Genomic DNA, 19,251 nt, shown 5'->3' with positions numbered 1-19,251 from the left:
CCCATATGAGGCAAGGCTGAGAGAGCAGGCACTGTTGAGCCTGGAGAAGAGAAGACTGACGGGGGATCTTACCAATGTGTATAAATATCTGAAGGGAGGGTGTAAAGAGGATGGGGCCAGACTCTTTTCAGAGGTGCCCAGTGATAGAACGAGAGGCAACGGGCACAAACTGAACCACAGGAAGTTCTGTCTGAACATAAAGAAAAACTTCTTTACTGTGAGAGTGACCAAGCACTGAAACAGGTTGCCCGGAGAGGTTGTGGAGTCTCCATCCTTGGAGATATTCAAAACCTGCCTGGACATGGTCATGAGCAATGTGCTTTAGGTGATCCTGGTTGAGCAGGGGTGTTGGACTAGATGATCTCTGAAGGTCCCTGCCAACCTCAAACATTCTGTAATTCTGTGGAACGGTCCTTCCTCTCTCATCCGGTCAGCATTCTAAATCCTTTCCTCTCTTAGGAAACTTTGAGAGGCTGAAGTCAATGGGATGAACGTAAAAGCCTAGACAATAAGATCATGGAACTAGGGAAGATCTCAAGAGTGTTCTCTTTTACTGAAACTGAAAGGACAAGAGGTTTTGTCTGGAGCCTTTCTCTGAAACTGCTCTTCCGGGGTGAGACATGAGTGGGCAAAGTAGGGGGAATAGATCAGTCATCACTCTTAAAATGGTTATATCTGAAACTGAAGCAATATGTGTGGATGTTAAAGTGAAAAAGAATATTGGATTTCCTGGCTGAAGTGCTTGAAACAAGAACTGTGTAGTTTCCAGAAAGTTCTGTGGGATTGGTTGGGGCGTAGGCAGTTGTCAGTCCCTGTGATGTGTCTCCTTTGCCTGTTTATATCTCTGGCAAATACAGAATCCTGCTAAGATATCCTCCAGAGGCTGTTGTGACTGCAGCTTGTCTCCTCTTTGCATCTGCCTGGGAGATCTGGAAGCTACTGACTGAAATTTTCCTCCCCCCCTCCTTTTTTTTTTTGGTAACTGTTGAATTATGTTTTTGCCTAAATAGTGAATTTCATCATATGGAGGAAGAAAAGTAGAGGTATGGAGAAAGGAGAGAGCTCCTTCTTATGCTTAGAAGAAATAGAATAGTTTTTTGTGTGCAGTTTGATCCGTTTTGTGGTGTTTGGATGTAGGGTATTAGGGTCCCCTGAAGTGCAGCTTGCAGGTCCCACATGAGCAATGCATGCTGCTGTGCATCTCGCAAGTCCGGCCAGGGTTCGTGCAACGCTGCATCTGAAGGCAAGCTGTCTGCCCGCTGGAATCTGAAGTGCAGCCTTCAGCAGAGCAGTTCAGCATGTCACAGGAGCAGCCATGGGTGCCTGTCACAGCTTTGTAGAGATTGCAGCCTTGGCCTGTTCTCTCACACGCTCTTGCCAAATCTTTCATGCTTGCCTAGCTAACAGGAATTGGGGGAGCTTCCTGTCTTTGCTTTCTTGTCGTGGGAGTCATGCAGCCAGGTGCTGAAGTCTGGTCTGGCTTTGGTTCAGCTTTGATCAACTGCAACAGGGATGTGCTCCCTGTAACCCTGGAAAGCTGCGGAGAGGAGTGCAGAGCCTGCCAGAACCTCCTGGATTTCACTCTGCGTGTCACGTTATTGCTGACCCTATCTCATGACAGTTTGTCACAGCAGCTGAATGCATTGGGTTGTTTTTATTCCAGTCATCCTGAATAGTCAGATGCTAGTTTGTATTAAATATAGTGTACATGTTTTACATGAGAATCTCCCACGCAGGACTTCTCTAAAGAGACTGCTCTGTTTTCTTCAAGGCACTGTGGAATGTCCTGTTTTTTATTGGCAAATACTCAACAGCTGTGCTCCTGCCTCCTTGTGCTAAGAACCACCACCTTGCTTTGCAGGTAGAACTGAACACGGCAAAGAGATACGCTGGCACATCAGTCAAACAGTAACATTAGTTAATGCAATAGCTTGTACTTCTTCTGGTGTAGTTGCCCAGCCACTTTTTCATACCACTCTCAGTCCTGCAAGAGTTATGTGCATCTTTGCTCAGTCCAGGAGCACCATTAGCAACCAGGTATGTAGCCCAAGGTTTGTGGCTGGTTTGCCTCTAATGGAGCACATGTGTAGGCATAGTTTGTGTGTGTTGCATCAGTAACCACAGTTCTTAGCAGCAAGTGCTCTTAGCAGAACCTTTAGGTCCCCTTGCAGGTTGAATCTGATAGCTTGGATGTGCTTTGTGGGTTAATAGTGTTCTGCAAGGAGACACCTCAGGCTGACGCTCTTGTAGCGTGAAGTGCTTTATGGTACTTTGAAGTAGCAAAACCTTTTAACATAATTTCAGCTTTGAGGTACTGAGCAGCTCTTGAAATCCTCTGCTCGCACCACGTCAAAGCAATAATCAAATTCCTGTCGATCTACCTGTACCTGGGGTGAACTGTCAAAACGCTCCGTTGTTTGAAATGTTCTACCCTGCCTTTTCTTGGCAGGTCTAAACAATCATCCAGCCTTCTTGTTGAAGAAAAGGAGTGAAAGAAGACTGAAGCCCATCTTGCTAGTGTGTTGATGATTTGCCTGAGCTTCGCATCCGCCTGTATTATATAATACCAAATTTTTGAGGTTCTTGGTGTGGAAATCATGTCTGAGCCTATAGAAGGACTGATTTCTGAGACCAGCTTTACAGGCTAAGCAGTATTGTTTGCTGTAACACTCTCCAGTGCTTTCAGTAATCTCAGTTCTTGAGAAAAGAAGGCTTAAAGTGCGGGTATTAGAAAAGAATTTAGTTCCGAACAAGATCTTGTGCCTAAAAAGAGCGTGAAAATTCACTTCTTTTACTTTCTGCTCTCTGTCATTGCAGCAGACTTCTTCACAGAAAGGTTCCAGTTCTTAAAAGTCCCTGGAAAAGCCATTGCAGAATGATTGCGTAGTCAGCTCTCCTGTAGGCCAGACCCTTCTGCTTCCCCTGGAGAGGGAGCCTTTTCGCCTGTGGAGCAGCCTAAATCTTCTGTATTAGGAGGCTGGAGCTGTAATACCTTTAGGCCAGCTGCTGTGGCGCTTGAGATGTAAAGCAGTGCAGATCTGCAGCTGTTTTCCCACAAACTATTTTGAGAAGCTGGGTTAGTTTGGTATGGCTGATAGATATCTGTCTGCAGGGGACTGGAAGCATTTTGGAAGTGTGGCTTGAGGTCCCAGAGGATCAAATTCTGGTTTAGTCTGTCTCCAGTGTTTTCACTGTGGGTTCCTCTTGTCAAGAAGACATATGGAGTCAGGAGACATTTAGAGTCAGTGAAGTAAGCAGGGGGGAGTTTTCCACTTGGCCACAACCCAGACAGTCTGAGGTCCATCCATTCCAGGAGGAGAGGGTCCCAGTGTGCTAGTGTTCACTATGGTATGCTTATCCCAAGAGGTAAGGTCATCTTGTCATGGTTTTTCAGCTGAGTATTTAACTTTTTGCCCGTTTGGAATTTTCTGTTTATGATAATATCTCATAAAGTTCCAAATATAGCGTAACATTAATTTAGACCATAACAGGCTGCCCCCAAGAACAGTGACCAGGTGTCAGCTTCCATCTTAATGGCCTTTCTACAACCTAATGGTAGGAGAAGGCAGGAAGGAAGAAGTAAAGCAGCTGCTTTAATGCAAACGTTCACACGCACACACGTGCTTTCCTAGACACGCAGATTGGAAACAGCAGAAGAATCAGTGGGTCTGGTCCAGCTCAGCAGGAAAGAACATGCTGATAGAACAGCCTGGTACACAGAGACAAGCTGTTTGAATGCTGAGAATGATGAGAAGTAGGAAGGCAAGGGTCAGACCTCTTCAGAAGTAACTGAGGAAAGTGCCCGATAGCTTGGCAGGACAGAATGCACAAGTGAGGCTGATTTACTAATGATAGTAGTTGAAATCAGGATATGTTTAGCTCACATATTCCCCAGTAAAGTGGCAGTATTTGAGTTTGAGAAAACCCAGTGGGTCACGCTTCCTCTTGCCCTAAAAAAGGCTAGGCTTCAGAAGTGTCTTGCTCTGGAGTGATCTTTACATTTGCATAAAGGTTGAACTAGTATCTGTTTCCATTTTGACCAGCAAAGTGCAGGTGGAAACCATTTGCATGCAGTACAAAGTCGCTGATAGGAGAAAACGTGTGAAGTATTGTTAGCAAGGTGTGTGTGTGTGTGTATATATATATATATATATATATATATACATATACATAAGAGGACTTGCTAAAGGCGGATGATTAGAGAGCCATAATTTGACTGTTTTGTGGCGTGTTTGTCTAAAAAGGGTCTTTCTCTGTCTATAAAGCTTGAGTCAGGTCATTTGAGCTTTGAGAAGGCAGATCTTACTCAGTGCATTTGGCCATGAGTATCTTGAAGTGGCCGTTGCTGTCAACGGCAGCATATGAGACATGTCTGAAGAGGAAGTAGTGTCTGAGGACGGGGGAGAGGCCAAAGAGGGGGAGATTTGGTTAACGTGACACTAGACACTATTTTCTTCGTAACTTGGCACTGACCTTTCCATTTTGGTCCTCAGGCTATAAGTGGCATCTCTTCTGATTCCTTGTTCTTCTAAATTCAGCTGTGGCTGGCTGGTGGTAAATGGAGTGGTGGAAACAGGTCTAGGTGCTGAAAATAGTCCCTCAGTGGTGCACGCCTTCTGTAGCGAGGCTCCTCCTGTTACATGGCCCGGCGCTGGGCCCAGGTCGGAAAGCCCCTGTGGCCAAAATCGGGCTGCGCTGGAGGGAGAGCTGGGGCGGTTGTGTTCCTAATGGCAGCAGATGCCGCTTGAAGGGACAGCAGAGGAGGAGGTGTTGAAGCTGGGGAGGACCAGGGTGAGGGAGGGAGGTGCTGAGGGGCTGAGCAAAGGCTTCCTTTTCAAAGACGATTTTGCAGTGCGGGAGGTGGAAGTACTGAGAGAACGCAGTGGATACAGCAGTCCCCTCAGCAGACCTCCAAGAGGACCGGGATAGTCCCGCTTTACAGATATTACCGAGCTTTGTACCTATGCCTAACCTGTGGTAGGAACAAAATCCTTCTCAGGTGTTCTGATTCACAGACTCTGGGTTAATCCACTAGAACAAGGTTTTGCTGTAAACAACTTAGTATCTGAAAGAATAAGGCAGCAAGTTTTACAAACCCAGTGTAGAATCAGTTCATCGATCTTGCAGAATTTACTATACAGACGTAGCAGTAGTTATGTGTGTCCTGGCCGTGGTTTTGCAGTTACTTCAAGCTGTCCTAAGAGCCCGTAGCCATCAGAAGAGCTGGCGCACTCCCTGTTGTGCTGGTTTCAGTGCTTGTGTGGTGAGCTAGATCAGGGAATGATCTGGCTGAACAGTTTTGTTTTTTGTGTTTGTTTTTTGATCCGGGTTAGTTTTCAGCCAGTGGGAAGGTGTGGGTGAGAATGCTCATTTCAGCAGTAGTGGACACTTCAGTTGATGTAAAACCCTGAGGAAACTGCAAGGTTCAGAGGAACCAGAAAATAAAACTGACCAGCATGATCCATTGCAAAGTGCTGAGCTGTGGATAATAAGCAGTGAATTACAGTTCAAAATCAGTTTATATAGTCTTATGCTAAAGACAGAGGGAAGGAAACTTTAGTATTAAACTTAAAGCAGAAGTGTCGCAGATCTCTGCTTGCCTACTTGTTCATCTTTAGATAGTGAGTCTGTGAATTGTTCAACAGCCAGAACATGTGAGATCTGGTACCTGATCTCCATATTTTTTACTAGATTGGTTCATTTTTAGTGAACACTGAAGTATTAGTCTACTGTGTTTTGGGTTGGGGGTGGTCACCTTGAAGCATAACTTCAGGTGTAGATCTACAATTTTTTTTTTTTTTTTTTGGTGACCTGATTAAAATTGCCTCTTTTTTGCTGAGATGGCATAGGGATAATGCTGTCTTACAGCTGTGTTTGTGGAAGGGATTGAGGGCCAGTTCTGTGCTGCCTGTGCCCGTGCGGAGGGTTATCGTAGTGCTGTAGTTTCCCATTGTTGTTGCTTTCTGCCTGGCTTTTTTGGGAGGCTGAAATGACCGCCAAATACGTGCTGCCTGTACTCTAACGTTCCCCTCTTGTTTCTGCAGGGAGTGGAGATGGACAGGGACAGATACTCCAGCGTTTCCCTGAGAAGGACTGGGAGGACAACCCCTTTCCTCAAGGCATTGAACTAGTGAGTATGTTGTCCTTTGGGACTGGGACCCCAGTGAAGTGTAGCCTGTGTGCAGGGCAGGCTGTAACCACAGGGGCAGCGTGCCATGGTGCTGTGTGCGCACTATTTGGCCAGGAGCTCCAGGGTCTAACCAAGGGAGTCCAGAACAGAGCGGTTCCCACAGGTGCACCTCCTTCAGCGTGCTGAGTTCCATCTTGGCTGTTGCAGAGCGTTCCAGAAGTTGTCACTGCTGTGGGCTCTGTGTGTGGTGTTGGCTCTCTTCCTGGTTGTTTTGTTCCCCCTCCCTTCTCCTGGATTAACTGCCCTGGGTGCTGGAACACTTCCTAGAGCAGCCACATGGATGTAGAGTCTATATAAATAGCCCTGTCACTAATAGCAGGGCTCTTCCATTGTCAGACCTTTCTCAAACACTCAGCCAAGAACCGCTCCCCTCTTTGGGTTGGTAATATCAGCTGTGGCTCACCCTCCTGCAGGCCTGGGTGTGTTCTGTTTGCATCTGCTCTGCAAGGAGGATTACTGGGCCTTGGATCCCTTCCCCAGCCCTCTGGACACATTCGCCTGCTGTTGTGCAGTCCTTTGAGGTTGTGATCATTGCTGGGTCATACCCATAAAATGACACACCCAGTCTAATTTGGCACTGTGTGGGTTCTTCACAAACCAGCTTTTAACTAATCAAGGATAATATGATTGTTCTTAGAGTTTCTAAATTTGAGTAGAAGTTCTTTTAAAATCTTCCCTTGCTACATAAGTGGTGCTGCTCATGACTCTGAAGGAAAGGAGCTTGTGCCGTGCTGCCAGCGAAAGCAAATAGATTGGGGTGTTAGTGATCCATACCCTTTTTCACAGGCAAACTGTGGTCCCCTTTTAAACTGCCTTCCTCTTCCCCTCTGCATTTTTCCCTGCTTCTAACCAAAGTGTAACACAGTACAAAATCTGAAGACAAATGAGGCTTTAAAAGTTCTTTCACTGCCTTATAAGTCTCATAGTGCTAGCATTATTCTAACAGCTGTGGACAACCCTTCTTCCCCAAGGCCTCTCTGACTTTGCAGTTACTTGTGCCCTGCTGAATGTCTTCAGCCAGCTCAGCTGCATACGGCTTGCTTCCCTTTCACGTCCAGGTGCACCCTGTTGTGCTATTCAGCCTCCCCATGGGAGATCCGGCTGCTGCTTTGGGGCGTTGCACCACAGATGCGTGAGGGGCTGTGCGTGACTGTGCAGTGATGCCTGCCAGCTTCGCATCCCTCATTGTCTCCTCCTGGAGAGGAGAAGCTGGAGAGTTGAGGAAATGCCACCTTGAGCCCTTCCTGCTGCCTTTGAGGTGTTGCAAAGTGATTGCAGCTCCCTGTTCTAACAAGGCCCCAACCTGAGTCATCCGTGTTCAGAACTTGCCTAAGAGCATTTATTTATCTATGGCAAGAGAACTTGTTTTGGTTTAGGTAGTCCCAGGTACCTGATTTAGAAACGGACAATCCACTTGGTTACCTTTCCAGTTCTGTGTGTTTCCTCAGTGCGTCACTGAAAGGAAGCTTCACTGGACCTTGACCGTGAGGGCTCATTTCCTTAAGAGTGAAGCAGATGTATCACAGAGATTCAGGACAGCGTACATTAGGATCACTGGCTTTGTGTTGTCCATTTGCAGCGTTTTGGGTAGTTGAGGGAGCTGGTGGCCCAGCTAGCATCTCATTTCTTGGTCCTGGCAAGTTCCCTCTGCAGAGCAGCAGCTGCAGATCTCCCAATCCTGCATGCGCTCGCATAGTCACATGATGAAGAGCTGGTCAGGCTGGAGGAGAGCTGATGGGACCGAGTGTGCTTGTTGAGCTGCTGGGAGAGGGCACCGGTGACTAGAAAGGCAGGTTTGGAAGGGAATTTTTGGTCCCAACTTTCTGCTGTCCAAGGCACATTATTCAGGAGTGGCCTTCTAAGGTGGCAGTTTGATCTCCCCCCTCTTTGCTATTTGTAATCCTTGTTTTCTGGAATTTTGATCTGCAACAATCTCTACTTGCCTATCTGGGCTGAGTTCTGCCCTCAGCCGCCTCTGCCATTCTTGACCTTGTTCAGAGATGGCTGTCATCTCCATCTTACCTGTGTGTGCTGGAGAACTTTCAGATTGGTTACAGCTGTGCTGAAAGCAGATCAAAACACCCTGACACCCTTCCAAAGCTCAGTGTGTCATACTTAGCAGAAAGCTGTGCGCCCATGCTAGGCCCTGTTGATACTTTCAAAGGAAGGCTTACCAAGCATACTCTTGCTCAGGATCAACCAGCCTGTGGAGTGAAGCATGTCAGGGCTGAATATACCTTGTGATCCCCGTCTTTGGCCCTCTTGCCTTATCACAGATACTTTGCTATTTTCAGTTATCTTAATAGCTGTTAAGCCCTGCTGCATTCCCACCACAAGTGTGACAAGTTCATCAGGCTCAGCCATGGTGTTTAACTCTTCTTCCTATCACGTGCTCAGCATAATCTCAGCATAATTTTGGACTCTTATGTACTATGTATTTTGTCCGAGGCAAAAATATATATTATTTTTCTGGTTAGTGTTTCCTTGTTGTCTGTAGGGGACTTGGGAACTGTTCCAAAAAACAGGAAAGCTTTTTTCCCAAGGGTCAGACTGTCCAGCCAAAAAATCTGTGGAATTTAAACAATTGAATTCTAGTCCTGTTGGGAAGCAGTGTGGTGGCTCTAAGGCTTTCCACAAGTTGACAGGAGGCATTTTGGGTGAGCAGCACGTAGGGTTGAAACAAAAGGAACTTAAAAAATTAGAAGGACCCCTACCCTGAGAGATTTTGCAGTGCTTTACATCACAGGGTAGTCCCTTCTGTGTTGCTTTTTAACAGCTATTTCAGGGAGAATGTATTCTTCTGGTGTGTGTAGAGAGCAGGAATTTCTAGCTTCCGCTCTTGCTCACAGTCTGACAGAAAGTATTTCCAACCAGAAATATCTCATTTCTTGGATGGAAGTCTGCTCTAGATTTGTAGGATGTAAACACTTTCTCTTCCTCTGCAGCATCCTTTCTCTCCAAACGGCTGAGGGTGAGGACAGCCGTCCACTTTCGCTGCTGCAGTCAAGCCTGTCATAGACTGTGTTTGCAGCCCTTGCTAGCCTGATGCAGGCAAACTCAGGGAGTAGGATCTCCAGGCCCTAGGGCTACCATGAGAACCTTGTAGTCTTGCAAATGAAACCACTGCAGGGAGCACTGCTTCCAGGTGTGACTAATAGCTGTTGCTTCAAAGCGTTGCTGAATTTCAGTGCCTCTGGTGGTACTGAGTTACATGCATGTTTTGGGAATGGAGATTCCTTCAAAAACTAGTGGTTGTAAGTCTGTGTTGTGCTGTGTTATACCTGCCAGTTCCTTCAGCTCCAGCGTGTATTAGTACAATTCCTCCTCTCCATTTAAAATCCATGCCATTTGTCTTTATATCCTTCTGTAGCAGAAAACCCACGGGTTTACTTAAAGCAGCACAGTATTTCTGATGTCTTAATTTCACTCCAGTGTTTGCTGTGTATTATAGATTGTGTCATCATGCCTATTGGGCACATATAAGCCTCCATAAACTTTTGGTCTCTGCCAGCATGCACTGGCACCTGAGCCAGTCTATGCCAATGCTTCCTATTGGCTCCTGTGCACTGAAGAGCATTAATGTTTCTGGTGCTCTCCAAGATAAAACAGTGAAATCCGTTTGTTTTCCAGTCACAACATGCTTGTCTGCATGTTTACAGCTTCCGGTCTCCTTGATTGCTTAAAGGTGCAACAGATTTGTACAAGATTTGTTCCCTGATTGCTGGAAGAATTTGAGCAGAGGTCCATAAAGGAGAATGCTCCAATTAGTCTTGGCCCTGGCAGGGAATGCTTGATGTGGCAGGGTCTAGAGGCCTGAGCTAGAGATCTTGGACTTCAAGAGGACTGTAATGGACTCTGTTGCTTGCAGAAAAACTTCCTTTGTCACTTTGCTTTTGTAAAATGATTGTAGCTTAGTTGAGCCTCATCTAATACTCTAATCTGGACCAATAGATCTTTACTTCACCTCTGGTGCTGAGAAAATTCAAGTTGGCTGCCTACAGCAAAGTTTGAGTGTTGGCACAAGCTCACAGAGCCAGCTGTTGTTTCAGCAACACTCAGTAGAGAAAAGAGCTGCTGTCACACTTCTGTGCGAGGTTTGATAAGAAATGGAGCAGACTGCTTCTAATCTAGTGGGAAGTTCGTGAGTGGTGGCCCCATGTGTCTTCCCAGGCTCTGCATAAGAATGCTGCAGGATTTTGGAGGCCCTGCCCTTTCCTAACATTCTGTGGATTAAAATAATCAATAGGATGTCTTGAGTCATCATAGCAGGATGCCCTGAAATTGATCCTTGCAAACTTGGCAAAGGTTTATAAGGAATGTGACTGGTGAAGAATAAAAGATGGAAAAGCAGTGCTGATCAGTGCGGTGTTGTGGAAAACAAGGCTTGCCAGACAGGCGTACACACATTGCCATGAGAGGACGTTTTTGTTGCTAAAACTGGTTCCTGCTGCTCTAGGCAGTGTCTGCATAGCCTAGTACACCGCTCCGGCTTCCTGCGCTATCTTTCTAAGTAAAAGAGGGGCTGTTGCACCAGAGAGGCTTAGGTGCTGCCCAGCTTGGGTATCCAAGAATGTTTGTAGGGAGATACAATAAATCCGTTAAGGTCAGTCACTTCCATTAACACCACCCTCGCTTTAGAAGTGAGACTCTTCTCTTCTGCTTTTCTAAAACTCACTCTTCTTCTTCCCGTGCATCCAGCAGTGTTAAGTTGGATTGCAAGCAGAGACTGACTCTACTGAAGCGCTTGCTGTGCAAAGTAGCTCCAGCACATCTGAAGAACTGAGTGGAACCCCAGAAGTGTGTAATGTTATTGCATGGTTGTCACTGTGTTAACACAGGTTTTGTGTTCATATAGCACTGAAGGTCAGAAACGGTGCTGGGAAACGCTGTGTCTGGCTAAATGGTAGGGGAAATGAATACAGGGTCAGCATTCTTCCAACATGGATCCAAATTTAGACAAGGCATGGAGTGAAGAGCTTGCCTCTTGCATGTGCACATCCAGAGATCTTGAATTTTACTTGGTGGAGGCCTGTAGTTTTCTCTCCCTTTAACTGTGGCATTTTCAGTGTTGCAGAACTCCACATTACCCCCACTCGGTCACAGTCAGGCTGATTCTGAGAGACACTGTTTTTCTAACCATCAAATAACCTCTCACCTTTTTCATGCAGGATGTTGAATCACTGTGTTTGTCCTTTCTAAAGGATCTAGCTTGGAATGAGGCAACAGTTATGCAAGTTAAGCATCTGCGTGCCTGCTGCTTTAAGGATACGTGGCTGCTTTATGTTGATTTCTGTTGGGCTAATTAGCTGAGGAACATTGAGCGCACTTAAACTGGGCTGCAAGAGACTCTGGGGCGTAGTTGCGTACCCCAGTGGCATGACCTGATACATGGTGTAGGCTGCTACTGTTTGAAGTGACTCGTGCTGTCAGAAGGTGCTAGTTTTAGAAAGCTGGATTCTTATCCTGCTGTTTCCTAGTGTTCTTAGGAAGAAGATAGTTTGTTATAGTCCCAAAATAGTTTGTTGCTTGGAGTCCAGGTGGGTTCAGGAATACTGTGCATCTCCCATGGTGGGACTGAGTTGTGGGCTCCAGCGGCCCATGCTGAGCTTGTGCTTCTGGGGAAGAAGATGGCTGAGCCGTGCCTTGGCCTGAGCAGAGCTGTAACCGTGAGCCAAGAGCTGCAGGTGTGTTCATGTGCCGGTGCCCTGTCGTGCCATTGTTTCTCTAAGCCTGTTCAACAATTGTGCATTGTGTGTTATAGTAGTCGCCTTTGGAACGAGGCAGAGATTCCCTGGCACGGAAGGCAGGTGCAAGGGCAGTGGGCAGTATTACCTCCGGGAATGGAGCAGAGGCCGTGTCCGTCAGGGAGTGGTGACGTGCTCCTGCTTCCCCTTCCCTGCCGGGGGGTTTCTTTGGCCACTGGATGAGCATGCTTGACACCTGACATCAGTAAAAGAGCTGGCTTATAAGTAGTTCTGCCTCTGCAGGGAAGAGCTTAAACCACCGCAGTTGTCTAGCATATCCTAGTCTAGCGGGATGCTGTAATGGGGGGAGTGCTGAGTGGGACCCCACAGCAAACTCCTCGAGGGTAGCTAGCCGTGGTGTGTTTTGGTCTTGTTGTTTCTGTAGTGTCCAGGAAATGCTTGCGTAGAGCCATGAGCTGCGCTGGAAGGTTCGTGGCCGAGCCCAATAAGGAATGGCATTCTCTTGTTGGGAGAATGACGCTGTGTACTTAACCCGATAACTGGTGAGCCATATCTTCCCTGTGCATGCTGATAGGGAAGCTAGGTAAGAGGAAGCTCGCTTTGGAAATGACAGCAGGAAGGAGAGGCCCTAGGATGCAGGTTTATGGGGACGTGGCAGAATCTGGAAAGCAGCTGCATGAGTCTTTTTGCCTCACCTCCTTACTGCCGTGATATCTGGGCAGCTAGAAAAAATAGAGCTCTTGCACTGGGACTGGTTCCTAACTATTACAGTCATGACTACCCTAAAATTACGTAAGAAAGAAGAGGGGGATGTATGTAGCACAATGTGTGTATATACTTAGAGAGTGTGAGCATAGGGCATGCAGTCTAGCCCCGTTACTTTCTTATTCCTGGCCTCTGTTTTGCTGAAGTTACCCTGACTTCAGAATTCATCAGACCAGGGCCACAGAAGGGTGCTTCTGAGCTACCCTGTTCCATGCTGAGGAACACAGTTTCAATAAGGTCCCCAAAATATTGGTAATTTTCCATAGGGCTCACCAGCCAAATGCAGATGTTGAGGAGAGGAAGTAGAGAAAAATCCCTTGACATCTGAAGGCCCAGGGAGAGTTCTAAGACTGCTGGCTGAGATTACCCACTGGGCCTATAAGAGTGTCTGGAAAGTCCCCAGAAACCAATAAAACTGTGTGTTCAGAGCTTGGTCTGAAGTGAGGTGTTCATGCAGTGCAGGCTGGGTGTTTTCCAGCGGACTGCTGCCCCCGGGGGAGCTTACCTCTGTGCCTAGCAGCTTCCGGACAGGAGAGGCCTGGAAAAGAATCATCTTTTCTTTCAGCTGTTTGTGCCTGCGTGCAGCTGCCCAGCACCTTGAATAGGTTGCATAGACCTTGTAGGGAAGAGGGAGTCTGCTTCTGTTTACGCAGCCTGGTTCAGTTAAGGGCAGGCTTCAGTGCCTGCGAGAAATAGCTGCACCCCCTGGATCTTGTGCTGCTTCCAAGCCGCAGATCAGCTCTTCGTGGCCCTTGTGGCCAGTCGAGCACTTGCAGTTCTCTGCAGACAGGTGTAGGAATGCAGAATGGTAGCAGGTGCCTCTGCTCGGCCAGGGCATCCCGTCTTCCTTCCTCCTGGTTGGGAGGCTCTCCGAAGAGCTGCTGCTCTCCCTAGTGAGAGGAGGTGAAGGTGCTTGTTCAGTGTCCTTCTACAGTGGCAGAAGGGAGATTCTGGCCAGTGCTTCCTCCTGGACTGTGGCTGCTGCAGTGAACACAGGTGAAGACTGCAGAGCCGTATTTCCCTATGTATCCTGCAATCGTTAGGGTGGTGGGGATGTGTTACGGAACCGAGCTCCCTGCCCCCAGGAGTCAGTAGGCTGGTGGTTTGTTTGTACATTCGCAAGCCCATCAGAGCTCTTGGCACCTGCCACCTAACTGCTACGGGGGAACGAAGGGGAGGGAAAGGGGGCGGTCAGCAGCTCCTTTGGCCTGCTCCGTCTGATCGCAGCCCCCTGTTGTCTCTTGCAGTTCTGCCAGCCCAGCGGTTGGCAGCTCTTCACAGAAAGGAATCCCCCCACCTTCTTCGTCGCTGTACTGACAGACATCAACTCGGAACGGCATTACTGTGCCTGCTTCACTTTCTGGGAGGCCGTCGAGAGTGCACAGGTATTGTAGGCTGCCAGATGTAGTGGGGAGTGTCTGTGAAAAGCATATGGGAGAAGGGCAGTCGGCAAAACTCATTAGGAAGCATCCGGTTACCTTCTGCTTTGGCCAGTTCTTCCTGGTTTCCCCTTGTTGGAGGAATCCTAGGCCCTAATGTCAGTCAGAAGTTTGGGAGGAGGGAAAAGTGTATCATTTTGCTAACCCTGATGCGTGGCTGGACTGTCCTTCCCTAGCCTCAGAGCCACTCGAGGAATGGTGAGGGGGAGGAGGAAGAAGAGTCGTCATCTCCCATTCAACCTGCACAGCTCTTTGCTCCCAAAAGCTTGGTGTTGGTGTCACGGCTGGACCATGCTGATGTGTTCCGGGTAAGTCTGAAATGCACTGCTGCTTTGGGAGAGAGGAGGAGCAGAACCTATACTCGGGGGAGGTGGAGGAGAGTTGCATGAGTGAAGACCTTTGGTTCTGGGAACAACCAGGAGCCAATTATTCCACTTCCAGGAATATGAACTGTAAGAGCACACTGGCAGCAGCATCTTGTGTGAAAACAGGTCTGTCCCCAACCTGGTCTTTGCGTTCCAGTCCAGCTGTTGAGGGCTGTATGAGTTAGTGTCAACAACTGCACACTAAACCTGAACCGTCTGGCTGCAGAACAGCAAACCAAGGACTGACCCACACCAGGCAGCCGGTGGCCTTGACCTGATTTTGTTAGTATAAAAAACATGAAGAACAGCCTGTTCTTTATCTTTGCCATCTTTATATTCTTCAAACTTGCTCCATTATGTGTCTGTAGAAGGTTTTGGAAGGCACAGGCTTCAAGCTGGCTTGTTGACAAAACTCTGCCTATGTGCATATTGTGTCAGCAGCTGTCCAGCTGGAGCAGGTGTGATGTGGGCATGGTCCTCAAGCGTGAGTGGACTAGCTGCATTATTGGTGTTCTTGGTTTGAGCTCTTGGTCCAAATGCAGAATCCATCTGGCGTTTACAGTGGACTCGCTGCCAGGTTGCCCCATCACCCAGATACTGGGCTTGTAGGAAGCTAACAGTTTCCATCAGGCTAGGCTGTGTCCTTCTTTTTTCCCTCCCGCTACCAGGATGTCGCTTCTGGGTAGCTGCCCCAATCTTGACCCTCTTGCACACAGGCCTACTCTGTGAATGGGAGCACATGTTATTTTGTCAGTGTTGAGTCACAGCCCACTCAAGACATTAATAAATGATAGGGGAAAAAAAAGAAGAAAAAAAGAACCCCTCCATTCTCTTGCCTAGAGCTGCTTCAGACAAAAACTTCTGCCTTCAGTGTCACATGTTGCTCAGCACATGCATTGTTGTGTTCTAACTCAAGCCAAGTAAGTATAAGACTAGAGAGACTCTAACTGAAAAGACTTATGAGGCTTTAGGCTAAACTGTCCTTTCCAACAGCACTGGGACTTGCAGACTGTTCAGGGAATTGCAGTGTTTCTAGGCTGTTCTCATTAACATGCTCTTGGACCCCCCCTGCTCCTGATACGATATGTTTAGAAATGCATTGCTTGCCTGGGATAGATGCCTGAGCTCTCTGTTAATAATGTCTGTGACTTTTGTCCAACCTGAAAGTTGAAGACTTATGAACACTGGAAGCAGCAAGTTGTGTTCGTGCCCTGTAAGGGAAGACCTTAGGTATTTTACTGGGAAAGTTGTGCACAAATCAAGCCTATTTTGACTGAGAGGATAAATCAGGTAATGTTAAAACAGCAACTTCTTTACAGCAAGCCAGAGCAGTAAGACCAAGATAGAAAGGAGTATAAGAACGGAAATGAGTCTGGATCATCAAGTCCGTTTCCCTTGTTGTAAACAGTTGCATCATACAATCTTCTCAAGTGGGATGGGGTTTGCCATGTCTTGCCTTCTGCGGAGCTGAAATTCTCTAAAGTGTGGGTTCTCTGGAGCTGTACGTTTTCTGGAGTCTGTGAGGGGAGGCCAAGATCATTATCAGCCAGGCTACAGTGACTGCCACTGTCCTACTGGGCAAAAGCATGCGACACTTGGGTATGTCTTTGGATTGAAAGTGTGTTGGCTGACATGTTGTAAAAGAGAGACATTTCCTGCAAGGGTTTTCCCCTTGGAGACTTCATTGAAGTGGTTCCCAGCATCTTTCAGCCTTTGTGTACCTGACCACTCTCTTTCCCTGGCTGTTTTTATTAGGAGGCTGAGTAATGTTTGCATTGCTCATTTGGCTGCATGATTTCATTGCTTAGCTGCTTGAATTACTCAGCTTAGTGATTTTTTGGAGCAGATTAGTGATAAGAGTACTAGACTTGTGTTGGTTTGGGCCTTGCATTATTCCCCCCTTTAGCTGTGATCAGAAGATAAGAAATTTCACTAGGAGGCCTTAAGAAGGTCTCTGACCTTGGCAGCTGTGGAAGCTGGATCATTTATTCCATAGAAATGGATGCCACACACTTCTGAACTGCTTGAGGAAAGCAGAAACACCCCTGTTTTCAGGTTCAGATTGCCGCAAGAGATGGGATGCTTGCCTGTTAAGCTGTGTTTGTTGCTCAAATTGCAGCAAAAGCGTAATGGGTGAAAACTCTGCCTCATGGTCTGGAGTGCAGCCTGTTGCTTCCCCAGCATAAGTCTCATGTTGTTCTGGTTCTTTTTCTTTTCTGATTAGTCTGTGTATAGCCCAAGACCTAGACCTGTTCATCCTCTTGGTCAGCATGATGCTGGACTGAGAGAATGGCTTTTATTCAAGATGAGATTAGGCTGCATGTACATTAGACCAAGAGTATTCACCCCTGGCAAGCAGATGTTAGGCCATATATGCCATGCCTCCTCCTGAAACTGGAACAGTCTTCAGTGCTCAAGGAAGAGAGGCAAGCTACACCAGATCTTCCATTTGGGACCTGGCTAGAGTGCACCTTCCCTCAAGCCATGATCTCTGCCTCCCTCACTGAGTGCCTAGACCAAGCAGCATGTGTTCATGGACATGCAGCGGTGTGAGCTTGCTTTTCTCTTGGTTATTCTGGCATACAGTAGCCTGCCTGGCTTGTTCTCTCCAAAGCCTCAGTATCTGTGTTGTTTCTCTGGTCGCTGGCATGGGGAGAGGGTTTAGAAAAGATGAAAGGTGCTTTGAACACAAATTCCTCATTCATCCTGTGTATTGTAGTAGCTTTTTCACGTCCCAGCAAAGGACAGCACCTCCCCATGTTTTTACACTTAAATTTAATTTCTTCTGTGCTGGTCTGATCTTGCCTTCCAAGTACACCTGGTGGGCAGACAGCAAGAAGAGCAGGGCATGGCCAGGGTGTCTCAAAAAGCCCTCAGAGTAGAACTGGGACTTCTTCCCATCCATTGTTCAGAGTTTTCAGTGAGACTTGATGTAAATCTGCAGGGACTGGGAGTACTTAGGGGATGCTGGAGAAGTCTAGCTGTATTCAGTTACCTCTGCCAATGGAGCTTTTGAAATCTTTCCAATCTGTTCATGCTGAATGGCAGCCTGTTGGATACTGTGATAGTCTGGTACATCTGGGAATGTCTCAGGTGGTATCAGTGCTAGAATGAGAAGGTGCTGGTGGCTGGTAGCAAATGGAGCACATGCTAAATGTCCTGTTGCTGTTGATGAGAGACTGGTTGTGAAAAGTTCAAGAGGGAAGACCTGAAGCACTGCACCCAAGAACTGGCTGTCACAGGGTGTGTTTCTGTTTGGAGAGAAACACTTAAAGCCCCTCCATGTGACGCTGTTCCAAATTGATGGGCCTTCCCAGCTGCACCTACACGTATCTGCTTCTTGCTGTGATGCTCAACTGTGCTCTGCTTGCCTCTCCAGAACAGCCTTGGTTTGATCTACACCATCTATGTGGATGGACTGAGTGTGTCCCTGGAGAATGTCATTGGGAATCTCCTGACGTGCACCATCCCCATCACAGGGGGAGCTCAGGTGGGTAGCCTGCCCAGTTCCTCTCTTATCTCTCCTTGCTTCTGCTTCAAGCAAGACTTTAGCAGCTCCAACAAACCTGGGTGTGTCAAAGCAAAGATGTTTCTTTCAGCTTTATTCTAGTTCTGCTGTGCTGGGGTGAGCTGAGTAAGGCTGATTTGGCTTGTGGGCAGAATCTGGCTCAGAGCACTGGCTACTGAGGAGCTGCTGCAGTGCACTGCTACTGGCAAGTGCTTGTCTAGTGCAGGCAGTGCCTTCGCAAGTGCTTAAGAGTAGGAACAGCAAACCTTTGTGATCTGGAGCAGCTCAGCTCTTGGATCAGCTGAGAAGATCTTGCTGCTTTGCTTAGCTACAACTTGCCTTGATGAGGCAGCCTTCTTTTGGCTCCTTGCTCCCTTCAGGAGGGAGTACTGGATGGCTTGACCACCAGCTGGCTTGCGTATTCACAGATGGGTCTGTGCAAACAATTGCCATGGTCTTTGGACATTCCTGCATCAGGGAGGTCTTGCTCCTCCATTCAGGCCTGTCTGATTGCATGGAGAGCTACTCCAGAGCCAAGTGGTCACAGGCCATCTGTGAGAGCTGGGACGAGTCAGCTCTAGGGAGACAGGCCAAGCAAGGCTAATGTTTGCTAGATGAGCAGCCTGGAACACTCTCCTCGAACCACTGACTTGTGCATGTGTGTGGCCAGCATCTCTGGTTGTTTAGACAGGGTTTGAGGAGCAACAGCCTTGCTTGCGCCCAGAAGTGAGACCATAAAAAAAAACCCTCCTGTTTTTATCCTGAATCATGTGTTCCTTGTAGCACTCTTCCTCCTGCTCTAGGAAGGCCAGCTGGGCTGCAGTCCCACTTATGTGAGCAGCAGATGGGTAAGAAGGGGCTAATTGAAACTGGCTTGGAGATGACAGAAGTGGAGAGAGCCCAGCTGGACCCTCTGGCAGGAAGTATTCAGAGACAGTTTAATCCCTGGAGCTCTTATGCTATGCTAACACCTGGAAAATGACTGTTGATAGGGCACTTGTCCCTTGCAGTGGCTTCACTGTGAGCTGAGCTCCGATTCCCTCAGCACAAAATACCATCTATTTTTTTTCACATCCAAGCCACACCCAAGTGAAAGAGCCTTTGCAAGGCTGTGGGCAGCACTGTGGTTTCTTGGTGCCTAGAGACTGAGAAGGTTTCTTCTGCCACTGAGGTCCCTGGCACCAAGGGGAGGACTGCTGTCTTGAACATGTGTATCAGGGCAGGTTTCTTGAAGAGGTGCTTTCTGCTCAGCAGAAATGATACCCTTCAAGCTGGCTTC

The 19,251-nt window shown here is 47.6% G+C and overlaps 1 protein-coding gene across 3 annotated transcripts in view; it reads left to right on the top strand.

Moving 5' to 3' along the window:
• SBF1 (SET binding factor 1) overlaps positions 1–19,251 on the top strand; it is a 99,844-nt gene that overhangs the window by 49,729 nt on the left and 30,864 nt on the right. For all 3 annotated transcript variants that reach the window (XM_067317624.1, XM_067317623.1, XM_067317622.1), the window contains exons 2-5: positions 6,045–6,130; positions 13,908–14,045; positions 14,276–14,407; positions 17,844–17,954. In XM_067317624.1, the coding sequence (XP_067173725.1) occupies positions 6,045–6,130; positions 13,908–14,045; positions 14,276–14,407; positions 17,844–17,954 (467 nt within the window). The remainder of the gene's footprint in view (positions 1–6,044; positions 6,131–13,907; positions 14,046–14,275; positions 14,408–17,843; positions 17,955–19,251) is intronic.

This window comes from Apteryx mantelli, chromosome 1 (genome assembly GCF_036417845.1).
Source record: "Apteryx mantelli isolate bAptMan1 chromosome 1, bAptMan1.hap1, whole genome shotgun sequence".
Classification (NCBI taxonomy): domain Eukaryota; kingdom Metazoa; phylum Chordata; class Aves; order Apterygiformes; family Apterygidae; genus Apteryx; species Apteryx mantelli.
The sequence above is the reverse complement of the archived record's forward strand: the minus strand, read 5'-3'. Positions and strand labels throughout refer to the sequence as shown.